This window comes from Vulpes vulpes, chromosome 12 (genome assembly GCF_048418805.1).
Source record: "Vulpes vulpes isolate BD-2025 chromosome 12, VulVul3, whole genome shotgun sequence".
Classification (NCBI taxonomy): Eukaryota; Metazoa; Chordata; class Mammalia; order Carnivora; family Canidae; genus Vulpes; species Vulpes vulpes.
In genome coordinates this window covers 34,577,196-34,597,690 of record NC_132791.1, presented here as the reverse complement: position 1 = coordinate 34,597,690, position 20,495 = coordinate 34,577,196, and the positions used below count along the sequence as shown (strand labels likewise).

The window sequence follows — 20,495 nt, the reverse complement described above, 5'->3', positions numbered from 1 at the left end:
CTATGAGCAGAGTCCAGTATCACTTCTGTAATATTCCTGCCAGAAATGCAAAATCTGAATCTGGTCATGGGGAAATACCATACAAACCTAAATGGAGGGCCAGCTATCAGTAACTGGCCCCAAATCTTCAAAAATTTCAAGTTCATGAAGTCAAGGAATTATTCTTTGTTCACAGACACTAAAGAGACATGATACTCTGTTTCTAGACTAGATCTTTTTGCTACAAAAATAAAGGACACTAGCAGAACAACCTGCAAAATTTGAATGGGATCTGAGGAATAGAGGTTGGTACTGCATCAGTGTGAATTCCTGACTTCAACAGTTGCATTATGATTATAAAATAGAAGGAAATAAACAAAGTTTTTAAGGATATCGGAGCATCCCATGCTGGCCACTTACTCTCTGATGGTTCAGGAAAGAAAAGCTCTTTGTACTATATTTGCAACTTTTCTGCAAATTTGAGATTTCAAAATAAACAATTATAAATATATAATAGTGTTTGGAATGGCCTATGTATAGGAGACTAAGGGGCCCTTGGAAAGGCATCAAAATGAGAGGGTGTCCAAGAAGTATCCTCAGTTCATTTCACTACAATTGACTCTCTCTTCAAGGGACCATTTCATACTGAGAAGACCTAAATCACACCATATTCTTCTAAGAAGAATCTAGATACCATCCCAAAAGGAATCAAGGCTTCCTTACACAAAATAGATTTGTTAGCTAAATCAAGGCTTTCCTAAGGAAAGACAGAGTTTGCTTTCAAAAATTCCAAATGAGGTTCTATTTTAATCCCACATACTAAAGCAAGGAAAACAAACAAAAAACACACGTGGTCTGAAGTCCTCACATTTTCTTCTCAACTAAAACCAGTTGTTTCTGTTGAAGAAAAAGACTATAACCTTGTAATAAATATTCAAAGATGTATTTGGCAACAACCTATCTCTGGCTTATCTGGGAAAATCTGTTCCACTTGGTAGGATTTGTTGTAGAAACAAGACACTTTTATATACATTCAACTGGACCATCTAACGATCTACACAAAAGACCAGCTTTCCAGAAGAGAAAACACTTAGTTTTGACCATCCTTGGTCTTCAGAAGCCCTTTGGGGACAGTCCAATAAAACAATCTCTGGGGCCCCACTAAAAGAAGTGGATGACTTAAAGTACTATAATTTTTTTCTCTTAAAAGCACACTAGAGTGGCCTGGTCTGATGGCTAGGAATATCTTTTCTTTCCTCCCCCATACCTACCCTCCCTGGCTCTCTTCTAACCTTTCTTTCTTTGCTCTTCTTTCCTTTCTTTCCTGTCAGATACTGAGCTGGGTTATTCTGGTCCTCTGAGATGATGGGAATCTCTAATCCCCTGAAAAGTGGCCAAGGGTTAGTTTGGTAGAAAGAAAAAAAAAAAAATCCAGCATTCATTCACTGGATACCCAGCATTAGCAGTAATCTTGGCACACGGTGGGTAATCAAAACATTTTAAAAGTACTTTTACTTCCTCTCTGGATAAGGCAAGTACTAAGCTACAAAAAGAAAAATTTTTAAATTAGCTTCCTGGAAGGGAATTTTTATTTTTGTCTTATCTAACACCTATAACTACCTGGGTAGGAGGCGGGAGGGATGTAAGTAGAAGGCAAAAGGGATAGGGCAAGACTCAGGAAAGTCCTCTCAAATTTGATTTTCAGAAGCAAAAAACAGTTTTGTTCACGGAATTTCAATCTATGAAGCAAGAAGCAAAAGGATAAAAATCTCCTACCAGAAGTCTTCCAGAACTTGAAAATTTCCTTGGATTTCCTGAACCTGCCCTAGCTCTCCTAAATTCAAATTCTCTGAACCATTTTTTGGGTCATGTATCTTGATTTTAGAATGCGTACATGTGTGTGAGAGAGAGACAGACAGCCTGGATGACAGAGAGAATATCAAGAAGTCAAAAGAGTTTCCCCAAAAAAGAAGTGGCAAGCCAGCCACATTAAGCTGATTCTAATCAAGTATATTACCCTCTAACTTTGTAGTCTAAAAAAGAAAATCTTTTAGTTTGTAAACACTCAAAAATCACCACTACCCCATGACTTATTTGCATCTCTACTTTCAAAAATCTGGTAGATTACAAAGTTATTTTTTATTGTATTATAGTATTTTTCATAAGTTGGTTAATGCCGAGAAAACCACTTCTAAAATCATGCATGTTCTTGCTCTTCAGCTGAAGAAAAAAAAAAAAAGACTCCATAAAGTTCTGCTTGCCTTTAATTGATAGAAATAAAAAATGTAACCATCCCCACAGAAAGGCTAATGCTGGCTTAACAAAGTTTGGGTGGTGGGGAGCAGATCCCTATATATCATTTTCTCCACAAAAATTGGACTTCAGAAGCAAGAGAAATACAGAGAACTTTAGTCTATGAAGCAAGACATAAAAGAATAAAGTCTGTTGCCAGCCACAAGCGAGCTGCTCCACTCTGGCAAATTTATTTATTTTTTTTATAAATTTATTTTTTATTGATGTTCAATTTGCCAACATATAGAATAACACCCAGTGCTCATCCCATCAAGTGGCCACCTCAGTGCCCGTCACCCAGTCACCCCCACCCCCGCCCACCTCCCCTTCCACCACCCCTAGTTCGTTTCCCAGAGTTAGGAGTGAGAAATACCAGGGAGGGAGACAGAACATGAGAGACTCCTAACACTCTGGCAATTTATTTATCCAACCTGTCTTCAGGAAGGAGATTCATGCAAGACTGCTCTAGTGACCCTAAGGTAACCAAGAGAAGTGGCCTTGGCGATTTAATTTCTCGCCTCTTTTAATTGCATTTTTTAAAAGGTTTTATTTATTTATTTATTCATGAGAGACACAGAGAAAGAGAGAGAGAGGCAGAGACACAGGCAGCAGGCTCCATGCAGGGAGCCCGATGTGGGATTTGATCCCGGGTCTCCAGGATCATGCCTTGGGCTGAAGGCGGCCCTAAACCACCGAGCCGACCGGGGTCCCCTAATTGAATTTTCAAAAGAAAACTAATATTGCTCTGTATTACTGCAGAAAGAATATGGAAGAATAGTGAACAAAAACCCTGACTCATTTCTCCCTTGGTCAGTCATTTCAGTATTTGATACCTTAATTCACCCATCTGCAAAATAGGAAGCTAGATCTATTCAAGAATACCTTTAGCTCTAAAACATACATAATATGTAAATTACATTTACAAATGAGGAAACAGGCCAATAGGGATTACTAATTTGTCCAAAGCCACATAGCTACTAAATGCCAATACCAGTCTCTGAAAAAAGGTCTGTTTCATAAGAGAATCTGCCCTTTTCACTGCTGGGCTATATTTTCTTCACCAAAAAGAGATCAGAATAGGTGTACAGAAAATCAAGCAGTGAGAAAGCTACTACATACTTCAATAATTCATATAGCTTTTAATTACCTTCAAGTCTGATTAACCAAGTACAGCATTTATCTCTGTGCCTGTGAGACATACATAGCCTGTGTTGCTCTGCAGTGTAGAAACACATACATCATTTACCTCAATGCAGTTTCATTTAAGAAAAGTAAATCAGAAAAGATTTAACCACAACATGCTTTTTCAATTAAAAAGAAAAAAGAACTGAAGCCAAAATTGGGAGTATGTATATAAACCACAAAAATCCCCTCAGAAGAAGAATAAAAAAGAACAGGATTCAGATAAGATGATCCCAGGGGATGGGGGGTGAGGGGTGAGAAAGAAGAGAGAAGGAGGGAGGGAGGGAGGGAAGGAAGGAAGGAAAGAGAAGTTCAAAAAACTTGACCCTGAGAGAGGGGCATGATGGACAAAAGAAACAAAACCCTTCTTTATCAACAGGAGAAACAGAAATCTAAAAAGAAAAAATACAGAAGGGACATAGAGGAAATAAGATTTGGCATGAACAAGTTCCAGACTTAGCCCTGGGACCTACGTAAGGAGTCAAAGCAGAGGGACACGTGGGTGGCTCGGTGGTTGAGTGTCTGCCTTTGGCTCAGGTCATGGTCCCGGGATCCTGGGACTGAGGATCCTGCATGGAGCCTGCTTCTCCCTCTGCCTATGTCTCTGCCTCTCTCTCTCTCTCTCTCTCTCTCATGAATAAAATAAATAAAATCTTTAAAAAGGGGGAGGGGGGTCAAAGCAGATAAAGTACATCTTAAAACTAGAATATGGTGAAAGGCTGCTTATTAATGGTGACTATTAAGATCTAGAATTTCCCTGTTCTGGAGTTCACGGATGCTCTCTTTACCAAAGCATTCAAAGGTCAAAATTACCTAAAAGAAAAATTCCACTTTATTTAATTTTTAACTTAAAAAAATAATATATCATGACCCATTGTGTGAAATTCCCAATAGCAGGGCCTATATTAAATTATTCAGCTAGTCTTCCAGTTTTTGTAGGTATGTTCTTTCAAAGGGTTAGCCTGGTCTCACTGACATTTGAAACCCCTGATTTAGCACAATGGTCTTATCAAAAGTCCTCTTGCTTCCTATGCTTAAACCAGACCTTTATAGATATCTATGGATGTTGCACAATAGTGTCATAAGTTGAAAACACAAAGCAGAATGACAGAACAAGAGGTGAGGCTAAACCTTTGAAAGGACATAGCTATTAAAAACTGGAATGTTTTTTTTTTAATTTAAATTCAAGTTAGTTAACAGATAGTGTATTATTAGTTAAAACTGGAATATTCTGGTAACAAAATTGATAAAGTTGTATTTATTATTTCCCCCAGACATTCCTGTCCAGACTATCTGAGATAAGATAGTTTTAACATCAAAATCAACTTTGTCTGAAACTATAAAGGGTGCCATTCCTATAAATGGTGGTTTAGATGGTCCCCTACACAGATGCTTGGCCAGTGGGAAGAAGGCAAGCTGATATCCCGCTATGCTATGCTAGCTATGCCATTTTCCTTGGGGTAAGGCTTCATAGGGCAGGGAGAGGTGTAGTATTTATTTCTAATTTTCCCAATGACACTATAGATACCAACCGTACGGGTAGACTTGTCTATATAACCCATCCAAATGTATCTCTTGAATCACCAAGAGTTAGTGTTAAGACCAAAGTTTATAAAGTTAACTAGGTTTTAATTATATTCCATTTTTACTCTGATAATAGTTTATTATATTCCATTTTTATTTTGAAAGGACCACTTTGTTTTGTGGATAGGGTATCCTTATATTACTCAATCTTTCCATTAATAAAGCCTTTTATATTTAACCATTTTGCACTACCACAGTCTACACTCTAAGGACACATTCCATATAAAGGCACATTCCAAAATCTACACCTACAATTATTAAAATACAAACTTCCAAATAACAGATCTAACATGGCCCATCCAGTTATAAAAACACTAGGCCATCGTATTTCCGTGAGAGCCAACAGAGATTTAAGGAGAAAAAAAAAATATAGAACACCTTACTGGAACTTCTTAAGAAACAACTGAAATCTTTACATCAATCCTCTGAGGTGTGAGAACATTTTTGAACAAAAATAAAGTCATGTAGTTTAAAACATGAAACTTATGTGTAATACATGAAGTGCAAATACAAACATCCTGTGAGATCTCATCTACAGGAGAAATACAATGGTGACAGTTACTGAAGGGATTAAAACAATGTATTTTCTTTCTTCTGCTTTTCTAGAAAGTTTACATTTTTCTAAAATTAGCACATATTTATTTTAAAAACAAGTAAAAAGTCAGATTTCTTCTTGGGGCTAAAACATGTTCTTTCCAGCAGAACACCATTATTATGTCAAAGTCTTAGAATAGAAGTCTTTTATTTTCACCTTTCTAGGTAACGAAAACTATGATTTAAACCAAAGCCTAATAAAAACCTGCAGGAAAAAAAGAGGTCATTTCAATACATAAAACAATTACTTGCTGACTGGCTAACTACGTTCCACATTTTATTTAATATCTCATTGGGAGGAAAAAAAAAATCTCATTGGGAGGAAGGGGATATTATGCTTATTTTAGATTTACACCAGCCTAAAAGTCCAAGGTAAATTAGCAGCAGATCAGAGAATTGAATTTGTGCCTTCAGATTTCAAATCAAACATTGTTTCTATCACACCATGGCTATGTCCCTTGTGGTGACAAGGGTTATTATAATAAACTACCTACCATTTATCCTTACTCCTCAGAAAGGAAACACAAATATCTATTTCAAGAGTCTCAGACATTTATTTTTTTAAACTGCTACTGTCAGATCACACCACTGTCAGTTTTTTTTTATAATTTATGTGACAACAAAAATACAACAAATAAAATGAAATAAAACATTAATAGCTTCTCTTCTCTACCTCTATCACAAAAATTATTTTTACTTAATATGAGCCAAAACAATATCCAGTAAGACAGTCAAGGTAGAAGGCTGCTCTCATAAAGCAGTTCCTTTACTAAAATGCTAGAACGCAACAGATCCAGATATATTAGATAAGCTTTTTAAGCAGCTTTAAAACAAGCACATAATGAATTACCTGCACCAAGAGGGAAAAACTGAACCACAGTTTTAAATTATAATATGTATTTGAAAAGAGAAAGAATTGTTCATTTTTAAATTTGAAAATCTCCAAGATTCACATGCTCCCCCCACCCTTTTTCTATTCATTTCTTATTTTCTTGGCTTTTTGTGCACTGGGGGGTGGAAATTAGGGGTAGGCTTATGTGTTGCTTTTCTTTCAAATATCACAGTATTTCCTTTCAAGACTAAATTAAGGCTCCTTCATATAGTCCACTAAACTGCCTCTCCTGGGAGGTCTGCCGAAAGAAACGTGGCACGCCCTCCAACACCGAGAGTTTAAACACTCAACAGAATTTTCCCTGGTACACATTCAGGCAAATCTACCTGTTTTTCTTTTCTATTTAGCCCTTGTTCAATTTATGCAGTAAGCAAATCTGAGCTGTGGAATGAGTGAAAAGCGTACCTCGCTTTTTTCCCTCCTTACTGAAAACGTAAGTAGGTAATTAGGAAAGAAGGAACAAATGAAGGCAGGCAGATTGTTTTGGACCACAGCTATTCTTTGGTGCATATTTTCAAAAGTCCCCAATGTCCTGCTATTAACTTCTGTGACTCTGGGTGAAATTAAACCATAAAGCCATTAAATATGCTGAGTGACATAACTTTCTACTATGACTATGCTTTCCCTAAAAATTTATGAGATCAATGTTACATTTGGAATTAAGCCTCACAACTTTGACATTCTATTTATCATTTATATATATGCTCTACGTTTATTATTTAATTTTCTAGGCTCAGGGGGGTGGCATCGGGGGTGTAGGTAGGAGGAATAGAGAAAAAAATAGTATATGTGACAGAAAATTAACCCCACCTCTGACAAACAACCAAATAAATGAGGCAGCCTGCTTGATCCTACATTTATTTAAATAAATCACCTTTTGTTGATACTGGTGAAAAACACCAGCATCCTTTTATCTTTTGGGCAGGTAATTACAAGATGATATATATCAGGAAGTAACAAGAAGGCACACTTGCCCCAAAACAAATATCCAAAAATTGAATGAAGCTGTCCAGCAACAGCCACTAAAATAATCTTCCATGTATTATTTTCTTTGAGTCATTTTAAAAATAAGCAGCCAGCTATCCATCCTCTGGGCACTACTGTGATGAGTTTGCCACAAAAGCCACTTATATTTTTAGAAGCCCAAGTCTTGACAAATCAGTTCCTAAGAACATAATTTGTTGCACGTTGAAGAAAGCCTGAAAACATGGACCTTGGTTAAAGAGGCTTCCATATTTTGTTGTAACCTTTCCAAATGCAAGTATGTGGGAAGAATACCCATAAATTTAAGCTGAAACTGAAACACTTAGAATATTTCCAATTTAAAATACATTAAAATGTGGTCTTCAAAAGGAAACGAAAATAGCTTTTAAACATATGAAAAGATGCTCATCATCATTCATAAGAGAAATCTGAATTAAAAATTAGATATTTTTCACTCATCATTTGGGGGGGAACGTTTAGTAAATCACCGTGTGGAGAAATGGGTACTCTCTCATACACATTGTTGATGCAAGCACAGAGTAGTATAACCTCTTTGACAGGCAATTTGTAAATGTCCATCAAAATTCAAATTCCACTTTGCCTCGGAGCCATGATTTTACTCCTAGGAATTTATCCTACAGATATACTCATCCATGTGCACAAAGAACTAGGCAAAAGGTTATTCACTACAGCTTTGCTGGTGGCCTGAAACACGACTCACTGTATGTCATTTTGTATTATGTGTGTATTTACCTATTAAAAAAAAGTAAAGGGAGGGGAGGAAGAATGTGATCTACACTGTTTAGAAATTAGAAGTGTTCTAAATTCCCCTACAAAAGGAAATACTAAACAGCCCAAGACAAGATTCATTCCAGAGCCCTGCAATAAAATGCTACGTTCATGGCTTGCACAGCTGCATTAGTGAAAGCTCCTTATCATGAGATCCCTTTGGTCCTTTAATAACCAAAACCCCTTGGTGGGGGTCTGCTGTGGACTTGAATTCCACTTCACAATAAGCAGTGTTTCAAAAAGATTCCAATTTATTCCTTGCAAAAACATATCCTATATAAATGTAACTGTCACTCTGAGAAGCAGGACTGCATTATGCTGCAGACTTAACACAGACGGTAAGCATGTTCCCCATGTCTTCTCCAGCAAAGCCTGCCAAATGGGCGTCTGAAATGTCCTATTGAAACAGGTGGTGTCTGAACAGAATTGGATTTCTGCCTATAGAAACCCTAGTTTTAACAACTGCTGTGGTTAGTTTTAATTTTCAGTCCTCAAAATTAACTGCTTGCCAGTGATTCAGAAATAGACTGAACAACATGTTTAGACTTTGGCCTGTTTAATTGAGGAAAGCAAGCAAGAAAAAAAAAAAAAATCTACCAGTATCCTACCACCATTCCATAAAGAACAACAGAACCACAGCAGACCATTTGATTTCCAGGCCAAAAACAGGGGAGCAGCTGTAACATAAACTCGATTCTTCAAAGATACTTGTCCCTTTTGTGCTTTCTTCACAGGAACATAAGGATACAACTACCATGATGAACATACAACTTAGGAAATCTTGTAAGGGTTTTAAGAAGCCTTTATTTGTCTGCTAGAAATTTAGAATCAAGAACAATGGAAGAACTCATAATTTTTCTAATGAAAACTTAAATCTTAAAAAAATATATTCTGAACAGATCTTTGTTTTACTTTATACAAACAAAATACAAGCTGCCAGAATTAAACTCCTTGAAGAGAGATACCATGGGCTAATATTCTTTAAATCGAACACAGGTCTACCAATGTGCTAGTCACACTAACTAGTGGTAAGGATGTCTTCCTATCACTAAGTCTAGAGTGGCTCATACGACATAGCAAACCTTTTTCACAGTACCTTTAAGTGTTTGACATACACGTGACTAAAGATCTGTTGATTTTCTAAACTAACAAAGGAATACAAACCAAAGGGCTGGGTTATCTGCTAAGTGCCACACACCATGTTTGGATATTACCAATAAGGAAAAAACAATCCCATCCACTCCACAGATAAACAGATTCAAAGAGATGTAATAATTTTCTTCAGCGAGAAGATGACAAAGATGAGCTTTTACTTAAGTCTGCCTGACTGCAAAACTTCTTCCATTGTATCACACTCCCTCCCCACAGAAAACCCCAGAGAGGTGAGTTAGTGGAACATGATGACTTTCAGTTATATGACATACACTATCTGTATGTTTACTTTGCCAATACCCAAAAGAAAAACTCATCCTCTTTCAATCAAATGTAATGGACGTTAAGCTCTTCAATTTTTCAGTAGGACTGAACTCTAGCTAGTAAAAAGGTGATTGAGTAAATAAAGACAAAAACATCTACTGTGATCATAGACCCTTAAAAAAAATTCCTGACATTCTACAAAGCATTTTGAAAAAATCACTCAAAAGGAATTCATCAGTTCATTTATAAAAAAGAACAAGTAGAAATATCTCAGTGGAATTCAGAGGTGCTTGTATATTTGGTCCTTTTGCTTAAAATCCAAGAAGAAATATATTATATCAAGTCCTACCCTCCAAAGTTTATTGCTCACTGTCCTCTACCCCTCCTACCAAACAACAAATAAAGATCTCAAAATAAATGCAATCTCTTAGGAGCCTTCAGGTTGTTGTTTTCCATTTCCTGACCCCTACCTTCTGTCTTTTACCTAAGGCCTGACAGGGGCTAGCTCCTAAACCAGTTCTACAATTTCCCTAGCAGTGTCAATGAGGTTCCTCATTCAGAGGAAACTACCTTTAAGGTCTTGTAAATGAAATCATTCTGTATTCCAACATTCTCAGAAAACAATGCTTAATTACAAATGTATTCTTCTCTCAAAAGTTTTTCTTTTCTAAGCAAAATATCCTAAGTATATATTAGGGACTGATTCAACAGAAGAACACAGGGTACATTTCTTATTTTTTTTTTTTTTAAGATTTTATTTATTTATGAGAGAGAGAGAGAGAGAGAGAGAGAGAGACAGGCAGAGGGAGAAGCAGGCTCCATGAAGGGAGCCCGATGCAGGACTCATTCCCGGGTCTCCAGGATCACACCCTGGGCCTAAGGCAGACGCTTAACCACTGAGCCACCCAGGGATCCCCAGGGTACATTTCTTTGAGACTATTTAGAAATGAGTTGCAACATTAAAAAAAAACAAAAAAAAAGGAAGAAGAAGAAGGAGAAGGAGGAGGAGGAGGAGAAATAATAGAGTGTAAAAAGAGAGAATCTTATGGACCAAAAAATGTCATGTAATTATTGGTTTATAGATTTTGAAGTAGAAAAAAAATCTATAAGTTTTCAAGATTCTTCTGGCAAAAAGCTCTTTGAAGCCATTTTCTTCTAAGAGTTAAAAGCATTTTTCTAAGATGCTACTAGCTTAAAAACCTTTCTGATCTCTCAAAAAGCCAAGTTCAACTTTTAATAGTGTTATGTACTTTTGGTTAAAAAGTTAGGAGGGATCCCTGGGTGGCGCAGCGGTTTGGCGCCTGCCTTTGGCCCAGGGCGTGATCCTGGAGACCCGGGATCGAATCCCACGTTGGGCTCCCAGTGCATGGAGCCTGCTTCTCCCTCTGCCTTTATCTCTGCCTTGTCTCTGCCTTGTCTCTGCCTCTCTCTATATATATGACTATCATAAATAAATAATAAAAAATAAAATAAAAAGTTAGGAGAAGGAACCATAGCCAAAACAGTAAGTTTACTCCACTCATGCCTCAAGCTATAATGATTTCACACAGTACATAAGGATAAGGGATTGAGTTTTGCCTATAAAGGTAGAATATATATATCTATATCACACATGTCTAATGTCTAAGTATAAGAAACACAACACCCCTCTCTCACCCTAAAGCCCAGGAAAAAAAATGGTTATCTGAAGAGACACAGTCATGAACAGGATTTCTAATAAACATCAAAACAGAGGCAACAAAAGCAAAAATAAACAAGTAGAACTACATCAAACTAAAAAGCTCTGCAAAGTAAGGGAAATCAGTAACAAAATGAAAAAGGCAACTTATAGAAGAAAATATTTGCAGATCAATATTGGCAAATCAAAATATATAAAGAATCCGTACACCTTAATAGTAGAAACTACACTCCAATTTAAAAATCTGCCTAAGATACACAGATGGCCAACAGGTACATAAAAAGGTGCTCAACATCACTAATCATTAGGGAAATGCAAATCAAAATCACAATGAGATATCACCTCACACTTGTTGGAAAGGCTATAATCAAAAAGATAAGAAATGGTAAGTATTGGAGAGAATATGGAGAAAATAGAATCCTTAATGCACTGTTGGTGGGACTGTACACTGGTGCATCCACTATGGAAAATAATATAGAGGTTTTTCAAAAAATTAAAAATAGATCTACCATAGGGTCCAGCAATCCCACGTGTGTGTTTGTGTGTATACAAAGGAAATAAAAACAGAATATTGAAAAAATATCTGTGCTTCTATGTCCACTGCAGCATTATTTACAATAGCCAACATCTGGAAACAGATTCTAAGTGAATGAATACAATAACAGAGTAGTATTCAGCTATGAAAAACAAGGACATCATGCCATTTGTGACAACACTGATGAAACTTAAAAGCATTAAGTTAATAAGTCAGAGAAAGATACTGTATGATATCACTTATACATGGAATTTTTAAAAGCTGAACTCCTAGAAAAAGAGGCTAGAATGGTAGCTACCAGATGCTAGAGGTGGGGGAAGAAGAGGAAATGCAGGTCCAATAATACAAATGTCTAGTTGTAAGAGGAGTAAGTTTTGGAGATCTAATGGAAAGAATGCCAATTATAATTAATACTACTGAATTGTATATTTCAAAATTGCTAAGAGAGTAGATCTTAAATGTTTTCACCAAAAAAAGAAATGGGAATTATGTAACGTGATGGAGATGTTAGCTAAAGATATGGTGGTAATAATTCTGCAACAGACAAATGTATCAAATCAATACACTGTATGTCTTAAACTTATGCAATGTTGTATGTATGTCAATTATGTTAATAAAGCTTAAAAGAAAGATTTCTAATAAAATAAAAAAGACTCATAATTTAGTAACACCATAACAGGCTGCATTAATATCAACACAATGATAAATATTTACACATCAGGTAGAAACAATACAAGGTAGCCAAAAATCTAAGTAAGCCAAAATATATATATATATATATATATATATATATATATATATATATATATATATTTATTAGGCTACAGAGTCCCACATTTCCATCAAAGACTCATAGTCCCCATACTAACTGGATCTATAGGATTACTATTATTCCAAACACATTTTAAAATTTTAACAACAAAATTTACTGGAATCAGTCTCTTAAAGAATTTGTTAAAAACTGGTTTGCCTGAATATTTCACATTTCTACTTATTTTAGAGGTGTCAAGACACAATCTAAGTCTAATAGGAAAAAAAATCTACAGGCTTCAAACAGCACTTAAAGAAATACAAAGAAGGAAAGTCAAGGAGGACAGTTCTGAGATAAAGGCTGAGAAAAGGAAGACAGAAATCTACTGGAGACCTTATCAGGATGTAGCGCTGCACTCTGCTGCATTATCACTGACCTGTAACCTCTCCTCTAGCTCATGAGCAAGCCTTGAGTACTCTGGGACTAAGTGATGTTTTAAAAAGTTCTTGTGTCATATTTACTCTTTCCTAGGACTCTTATCAGAAGCCTGATGTACTCATGTACTCAAGTTCCAGAATCGACAGGGTCCAATCACCCACCTAATTACATATCCGAGAGGAATAATGAGAAGCATAAAATGCCAACCATCATAAAAAAGAAAATAATAAGAATCAGGATTTAAAATGGACCAGCTCATTTTTTTGATCAAAGTATAGTTGACATACATCGTGTTATTTCCAGGTGTACAACATAGTGATTTGACAGCTATATACATTATGAAATGCTCACCATAGTTAAGTGTAGTCACCATCTGTTACCATACAAAATTATTACAATTTTACTGGCTAAATTCCCTATGCTATATTTTCATACCCATGCCTTATTTATCTTATAACTACAAGTCTGTACCTCTTAATCCCCTTCACATTCTTTACCAGTCCTCCCCTCTGGCAACCACGAGTTTATTCTCTGTATTTCCAAGTCTGTTTCTGGTTTTTTTGTTTTGTTTTATTTTTTTGTTGTTGTTTGGTTGTTTATTTAGCTTGTTTCTAGATTTTACACGTAAATAAAATCATGGCATTTGTCTTTCTCTGTCTGACTTACTTCACTTAGCACAATATCCACCTTCTAGGTCCCTCCATGTTGTCATGAATGGCAAGATTTCATTCTTTCTTTATTGCTGAGTAATATCCCATTATGTATATATACCACATCTTATTTATCCATTCATTTACCAACGGACACTTAGGTTGCTTCCAAATCTTGGCTATTGTAAATAATGCTGCAATAAACATAAGGGTTCATATATCTTTTCAAACTAGTGTCGTCATTTTCTTTGGGTAGATACCCAGAAATGGACTTCATTTTTAAGGCTATAGCCACAAGCAAATTGCATCATCACAGTGTTCTTTATAACCATAAAGAAAAGAGAATAGGTTTAAAAAAAAAAAAAAAACCACTTCCTTAATAAATATACAATAAATCTCGAATTTTAAAATGAGTTATATTACAAGGGTACCTGGATGGTTCAGTCAGTTAAACATCTGACTCTTGATTTCAACTCAGGTAATGATCTCAGAGTCTTGAGACTGAGCCCTGTGTTGGGCTCTCTGCTCTGCGGGGAGTCGGCTTCTCCCTCTGTTCCTTCCTTACCCACTCATACTCGCATGCACTCTCTCTCTCTCTTTCTCTTTTTCCACCTTTCTTTCTCAAATAAATAATAAAACTTTTAAAAAATTTTTAAAGAAATTCATCTTTTACCTACACATAATTCAAACAAACAAAAATGTATATTTAAATTACCCAAGTCTATCATATGAATGACTGTACCTTTTCTATTAATTTTTCCCGTGAAAATCTGGACAATGACCTCTTTTATTTAACTTTAAACAAGACTTTCAGTTTTACCTAAGAGTTTCTATAAATCGATAAGACAAACTTCAGACATTGTTCTTTTCTTAATTGAGGAAAGTTTATTATCTTTGGCTTTTTGTTAAAATAGATTTGAACTGCACAGACTATCAAACTATTCTAACCAACAGTGTAATTTCAGATTCATACCTACTTAAAATATTCGTGTTTACTTACCTCTTCATCCCAAACCAGGAGCCCACAGCTTAAGTTACTAAAGTCCTTCCTCTCTTTTACCTCTCTCAAAACATGCATATACTTCTCAACAAATTAGCAACTAGATTTTGATATGAAGGCTTTTCACAGGCAGTGCCACTTACCCCTCCTGCCTTCAGCAACTTTCTTCTAAACTCCTCAGTGGGGTTGTTGAAAGTTAGCTTTTCACAGCGGAGGTGATTCACTGGTGGATGGCCTTCAAGATGCAAGAATAAGTCATAATCAAAGCGGACTTTCTTAGGTTCTTCCTAGAGATTAAAAAAAAATTAAGAGAGAAAAGAGAGAGTTAAGCATATATAAACTTTAAAAGCAAAGTTTTATGCTTCCTAAGGAACAAAAAAGACCCAGATATCCAACAGCTATAGTGTCAAAGTCCTGGAAGAAGAAAATTATCGTGGAATTATCTACAAAGCCAAATGGAAATACCTGATGAATCAGTCTATTTTCTAAAAGAATAAAGTCATCGTTTTTCCTGCAGTATCTCAAGTGGTATAGCACCACCAACACAGCCACCCAACTAGAAATCTAAGAGAGCCCTGAAGCCACTTCCTTCCCTTCCCACTCTACCCCCTACACCCATCATCGACAACTGCCATTTTCTCGGCTAACCATTTCTCAAACCAACCCTCTAATCTATATTCTTAATCACTGCCCAAACTACAATAAACTCCTCCCCCTAGTAAGTCTTTCAACTTCCGGAGAGGGCAGCCTGGGTTGCTCAGTGATTTAGCACCGCCTTCAGCCCAGGGCATGATCCTGGAGACCCGGGATCGAGTCCCACGTCGGGCTCCCTGTATAGAGCCTGCTTCTCCCTCTGTCTGTGTCGCTGCCTCTCTATCTCTTTCTGTGTCTCTCATGAATAAATGAATATAATTAAAAAAAAAAAAAAGAACTCGTTTAAAAAAAAATTCAGGACAGATTTATCTTCAATTCCTCCTCCTTCATTCAGTACTCAAAATTATCTATATGAAGCAAAAATCTAGCCATTTCACAGCTCGATTAAAATTTCAAAAGCTTCCGATTGCCATTAGGATAAAAATCAAAGCTCACCTGAATGCCTCATAATGGCTTTCAGAACCGGGCTCTTGGCTCTTTATCCCACCACACTGCTTCCACCTATCTTATGGTTTGGGCAACAGGCTGTTGGTTGTTCCTGGTATTTACTCTGTCCTAGGCTAACTTTGGGTTTCACCCTTGCTTTACATTACCACCCTCATTACCCACCTCCATTCCTCCACCTTTGTGTCACCTGGATAAATTCTAATCTTCCTTCTCTGTTCAGGGTTCACTGAGGGACAGATTCCTGGAACTCCACTCCCAACTTCCCATTGCCTCTCCTCTGCTCTGTGAGCATCTCTTTCCCCCTTGTCACATCTTTGGGTAACCGTCCTATCATCTCCCTTTATCCTGCTTAATCATAAGATTCTTGAAAGTAGAAGCAATGATGGAATCATCACTGTACCCCTGACAACTAGTTTAGCACCTGTGCATAGCAGAAATGCAATAAATATCTGTGAAATGAACTAGGAAGATGAAATAGCATTAGATCCATGAGAACACAATCATCAGAATTTCACAATACTCCAGTTCTACTCTTGAGACAACACTTAAGTTAGCTAAACACTTAAACCTCTCTACATACTGATTCTTAAGTATCCCAGGTGCAATGAAAACTAAGGATAATAGCAATAACTAATAGGAATGTTAACAGTTATTTAATTCTCATAGCTTGCCTCTAGGTCACCAGTGAGCCCTGCTTTGCAGATATGGAAATTAAAGCACTAGAATTTGTTACATTACTTTATATAAAAAATGCCTTTAATGTTACAAATATTAACCATCTCTGTGAAGTGTTAACAATTTTTTTCACTTGTCATTAGCTTGGCCACTATGATGATCTTTAACAGCTTTATTGAGAAATAAGTCACATGCCATAAAATCCACCCTTTTAAAATATGCAATTTAGAGGTTCTTAGTATATTCACAGACTTATGAAATCATTACCACCTATTTTTAGAACTTTCTCATCATTCCAGAAATAAAACTCAAATACATTAGTAGTCATTTCCCATTCCCCTAGATTCTGCATCACCTTGTACCACTAATCTATTTCTGTTTCTCTAAAGTTGCCTATCCTGTGGAGTTGACATTTCATACAAATATATGAACATATATAAAATATAAACACAATATGTAATCCTTTACGACTGTTGTCTTTCATCTGGCATGATGGTTCCAGGGTTCATACATGGTGTAATATGTCAGTAGTTAGTTCCTTTTTATGGCTCAATACTAATCCATTGTATGGGTATACCAGTTTTGTTTATCCACTTATTGGTAGATAGACATATGTATGTTTTCTTTTGGGCCACTGTGAATAGTGCTGGTATGAACATTTATGTATAAGTTTTTATACAGATACATATTTTCATTTCTCTTGGGTATACACTTGTGGGTAGAATTTCTGAGTCATATGGTAAGTCCATGTTTAACATTTTTACAAACTACCTTACTGTTTTCCAGAGTGACTGCACCATTTTAAAATCTCAATAGCAATGTATGAGGTATTCATGTTTTTTAATATATAACATATTCAAATTTTATACAGTCAAATAAAGCAACGTTTTTCTTTAAAAAAAACATTTGTGGGGCACCTGGTGGCTAGCCAGTTAAGCATCTGACTCTTGATTTCAGCTCAGCTCATGATCTCAGGGTCGTGAGATTGAGCCCTATGTGGCATTCCACACTAAGTAAGGAACCATCTTGGGATTTTTCTCTCTCCCTCTTAATTCACTTCTCTAAAAAAATTTCTCTTATTTAAAAAAAGAATGTTACATTACTATTCTAATGAAACAAGGTGATTTAAATCTACATCTTTGGACTCGAAAGTCTCAGCACCTGAAACTGTCAAAATGTAGGCATTACCTGCTACAAATTCAGTTTCCATCTCTTCACCCAGACTTCCCCAAAAATCAGTCTCCACTCATTTGCCCACTAGCAAGCTGGCATGAAACCTGCTCCTTCCCTCTTTCATCAGGATACCCTTCTCTCCCAGTTCTCCCCACACTTAACTGACATTCCTTCCTATTCTTCTTCCCAGGCTTCCCATCTTTCTTCACTAACCCCTAAACTTCCTTTATTTATTTATTTTTTTTAAGATTTTATTTATTTATTCATAGACACAGAGAGAGAGAGTCAGAGACACAGGCAGAGGGAGAGGGAGAAGCAGGCTCCATGCAGGGAGCCCGATGTGGGACTCGATCCCAGGTCTCCAGGATTACACCCCGGGCTGCAGGCGGCGCCAAACCGCTGCGCCACCGGGGCTGCCCCTTCCTTTAACTTTAGACAAAGTTCCCCACGGAACTGATACCCATTCACAGGGAGTCACTTCTTCCTCCCCTGTCTTTATACCTCCAGCCCAGCTTGCATACGACTGCCATATACGCATGTTCTGGAGTCTGCTCACAGCTCCACTAAGTGGACCAATAGCAACCTCAAAGTCATGGATTATCTTAACCTGAGGTTATCTTCATCTGTCCTTTCTCCTATACTCTATATATTGTGGCAAACAGAAATAATAATTTCTTATCAAGGTTAAAATACAGAAAAACATACCCAGCTCTTCCTCCTCCTTCATCCATCACACTCAAATAGTCTCCTGAGTTCTATTTAATATTCCCCCCTTAGGAATTCTCAAACCAATCCTATTGTCCAGTCGCCACACCCTTGCCTTAGCTTAGGCCTTCATCATTCCTTACCTTGTCATATCCCCTATTTTTGAACTCCCCCCATTCTATCTCCCACAATGACAAGACAGTGATCTTCCCAATACAAAAATCAGATTACATATTTTCATTGATATAAATGCCTTTAATGACTCATCATTTTCCACAGGATAAAATCCCACTTCCCTAGAATAACCATCTTAGTCCTTTAATACCTTCCTTGCATTTCCTTTGTTCTGACACCCTGTGCTCCCATAATTTTGAAGCACTTTCAGTTCCCAGTACTTCGCATTATCTCATTCATTTTGCCTTTCACATGTACTGCTCCCCACGCCTACACTGTCTTCTCTCCCAACACACCTCCCCCTCTTGCTTGCTTAATGCACTCATTATTCAAAACCCAGCTAAAATATGAAATCCACTGGAAAGTCTTCCTAATACTTCCAATCCAACCTGTATTAGACATCCCTTGTATAGCATTCCGTTATTCATGTGATTATCACATTGAATTATAATCAGTTTTTACTTACCTGCCTCTCCTCTAAACTGTAAAACAGTCAACGCAACCTTAGAATTTAATTAAAAACATCAAAAGAGCTGTTTTCTGCCTTGTAATTGGAACTGTAAATTTGTAAGGCCTTCTGGGAAGACAATTTGGCAGTATCTATCAACATGCTAACCCAGTAATTCTAAGAATCTCTTCCACAGATATATTCAAATATGTGTGCAAAGATAGATATAGATGATAAATGTTCATGGTAGCACTGTTTGTAATGGTAAAAAAAAAAAAAAAACAAATGATCTTCAAGTGAGTACATCTTATCATTGACTACCATTCAGATGTTTAAAAATACAGATTTGGAAAATACTGCCAAGCAGAGTAAGGTAAGTCACAGAAAATATTAAAGTATGATATATTATACCCCTGCCAATCTCTACTTGACATAGATTTTATCTGTGCAAATGCATGGGGGGAATCAGGAAAGGCTGTACCAAATACTAATAATGATTAAATGGAGTCAAAAAAATATACTCCTGTATGCCTTTTTAAAGATAAAAATATATTGATGAATATAAATCGTTACTAGCAGAAAAAGAATGGATAACAATCACTTCACAACAGTTTAAAAAAAATCACTCTTCCATAAAACTAAGGGTCAGGACTACACTGACTATCTACAAATCCTGAGTGCAATTTTCTTTTAAAGAGTTTTTTTCACTTGAATAAGGAAAAAGTACTCACAAACCTTACATTCTAGCCAACTGATCTCTTTCTTGGAGGGCAGACTTCAACATTATGTCAATCTATGCTCCTGAGGAAAGATTCTTCTCAAATTATAAACAAGGAAGTATGCGCTTATTCCATATATAAAGCTAATGTATTTCCTCCTAGGGATGGAAATATGGTTTTGGCCATATAAAATTGTCCCTCTCATTCTGCTTCAATCTTTGACATTTACTCAGGTACCTCCTCTGAGGACAGAATGGAAGAGAGAAGCAGGGGATCCTTTCAACCTAAAATGCTAAGATCATAATCATAGCATAGTCAATTATGTTTTAGTATGCCTACTGGTTTAAAGTTTCTGTAATACTCATAATTCTCATACATAGGTTTGTTTTGTTGAACACAAATACAAAGTAAGACAGAATAAACATGCACAAACTCAAAAGCAGCACTGACAGACACTGCACCTCCCCTTTTATCTGACCTCTCAAATATATAAGCAAAATTGAAAAAAAGGCTTATTGGAAGCAGGGAAGGTAAAAGGATGGAGATGGACCTGAGGACAGGATGATATCATTCTTAATATGCAGTAGGACTCTTCCAAGATCACATGGAAGTCTTTTTGCAAGCTTTCTTTCATCTCCTCTGAAAACTCTGAACAATACTTTCCATAAATCATGATTGTAATGGTTGTTCATTCTTCAAGACAAAGTTCAATAAACTCCAGGGAAGAATAAAATGA

At 36.5% G+C, this 20,495-nt stretch overlaps 1 protein-coding gene across 2 annotated transcripts in view; it reads right to left on the bottom strand.

The window, feature by feature from the left end:
* The window catches only part of MLLT3 (MLLT3 super elongation complex subunit), a 279,792-nt gene that overhangs the window by 96,903 nt on the left and 162,394 nt on the right, over positions 1-20,495 (bottom strand). For both annotated transcript variants that reach the window (XM_026001464.2, XM_072728179.1), the window contains exon 4: positions 14,908-15,051. In XM_026001464.2, coding sequence (XP_025857249.1) covers positions 14,908-15,051 — 144 coding nt within the window. The remainder of the gene's footprint in view (positions 1-14,907; positions 15,052-20,495) is intronic.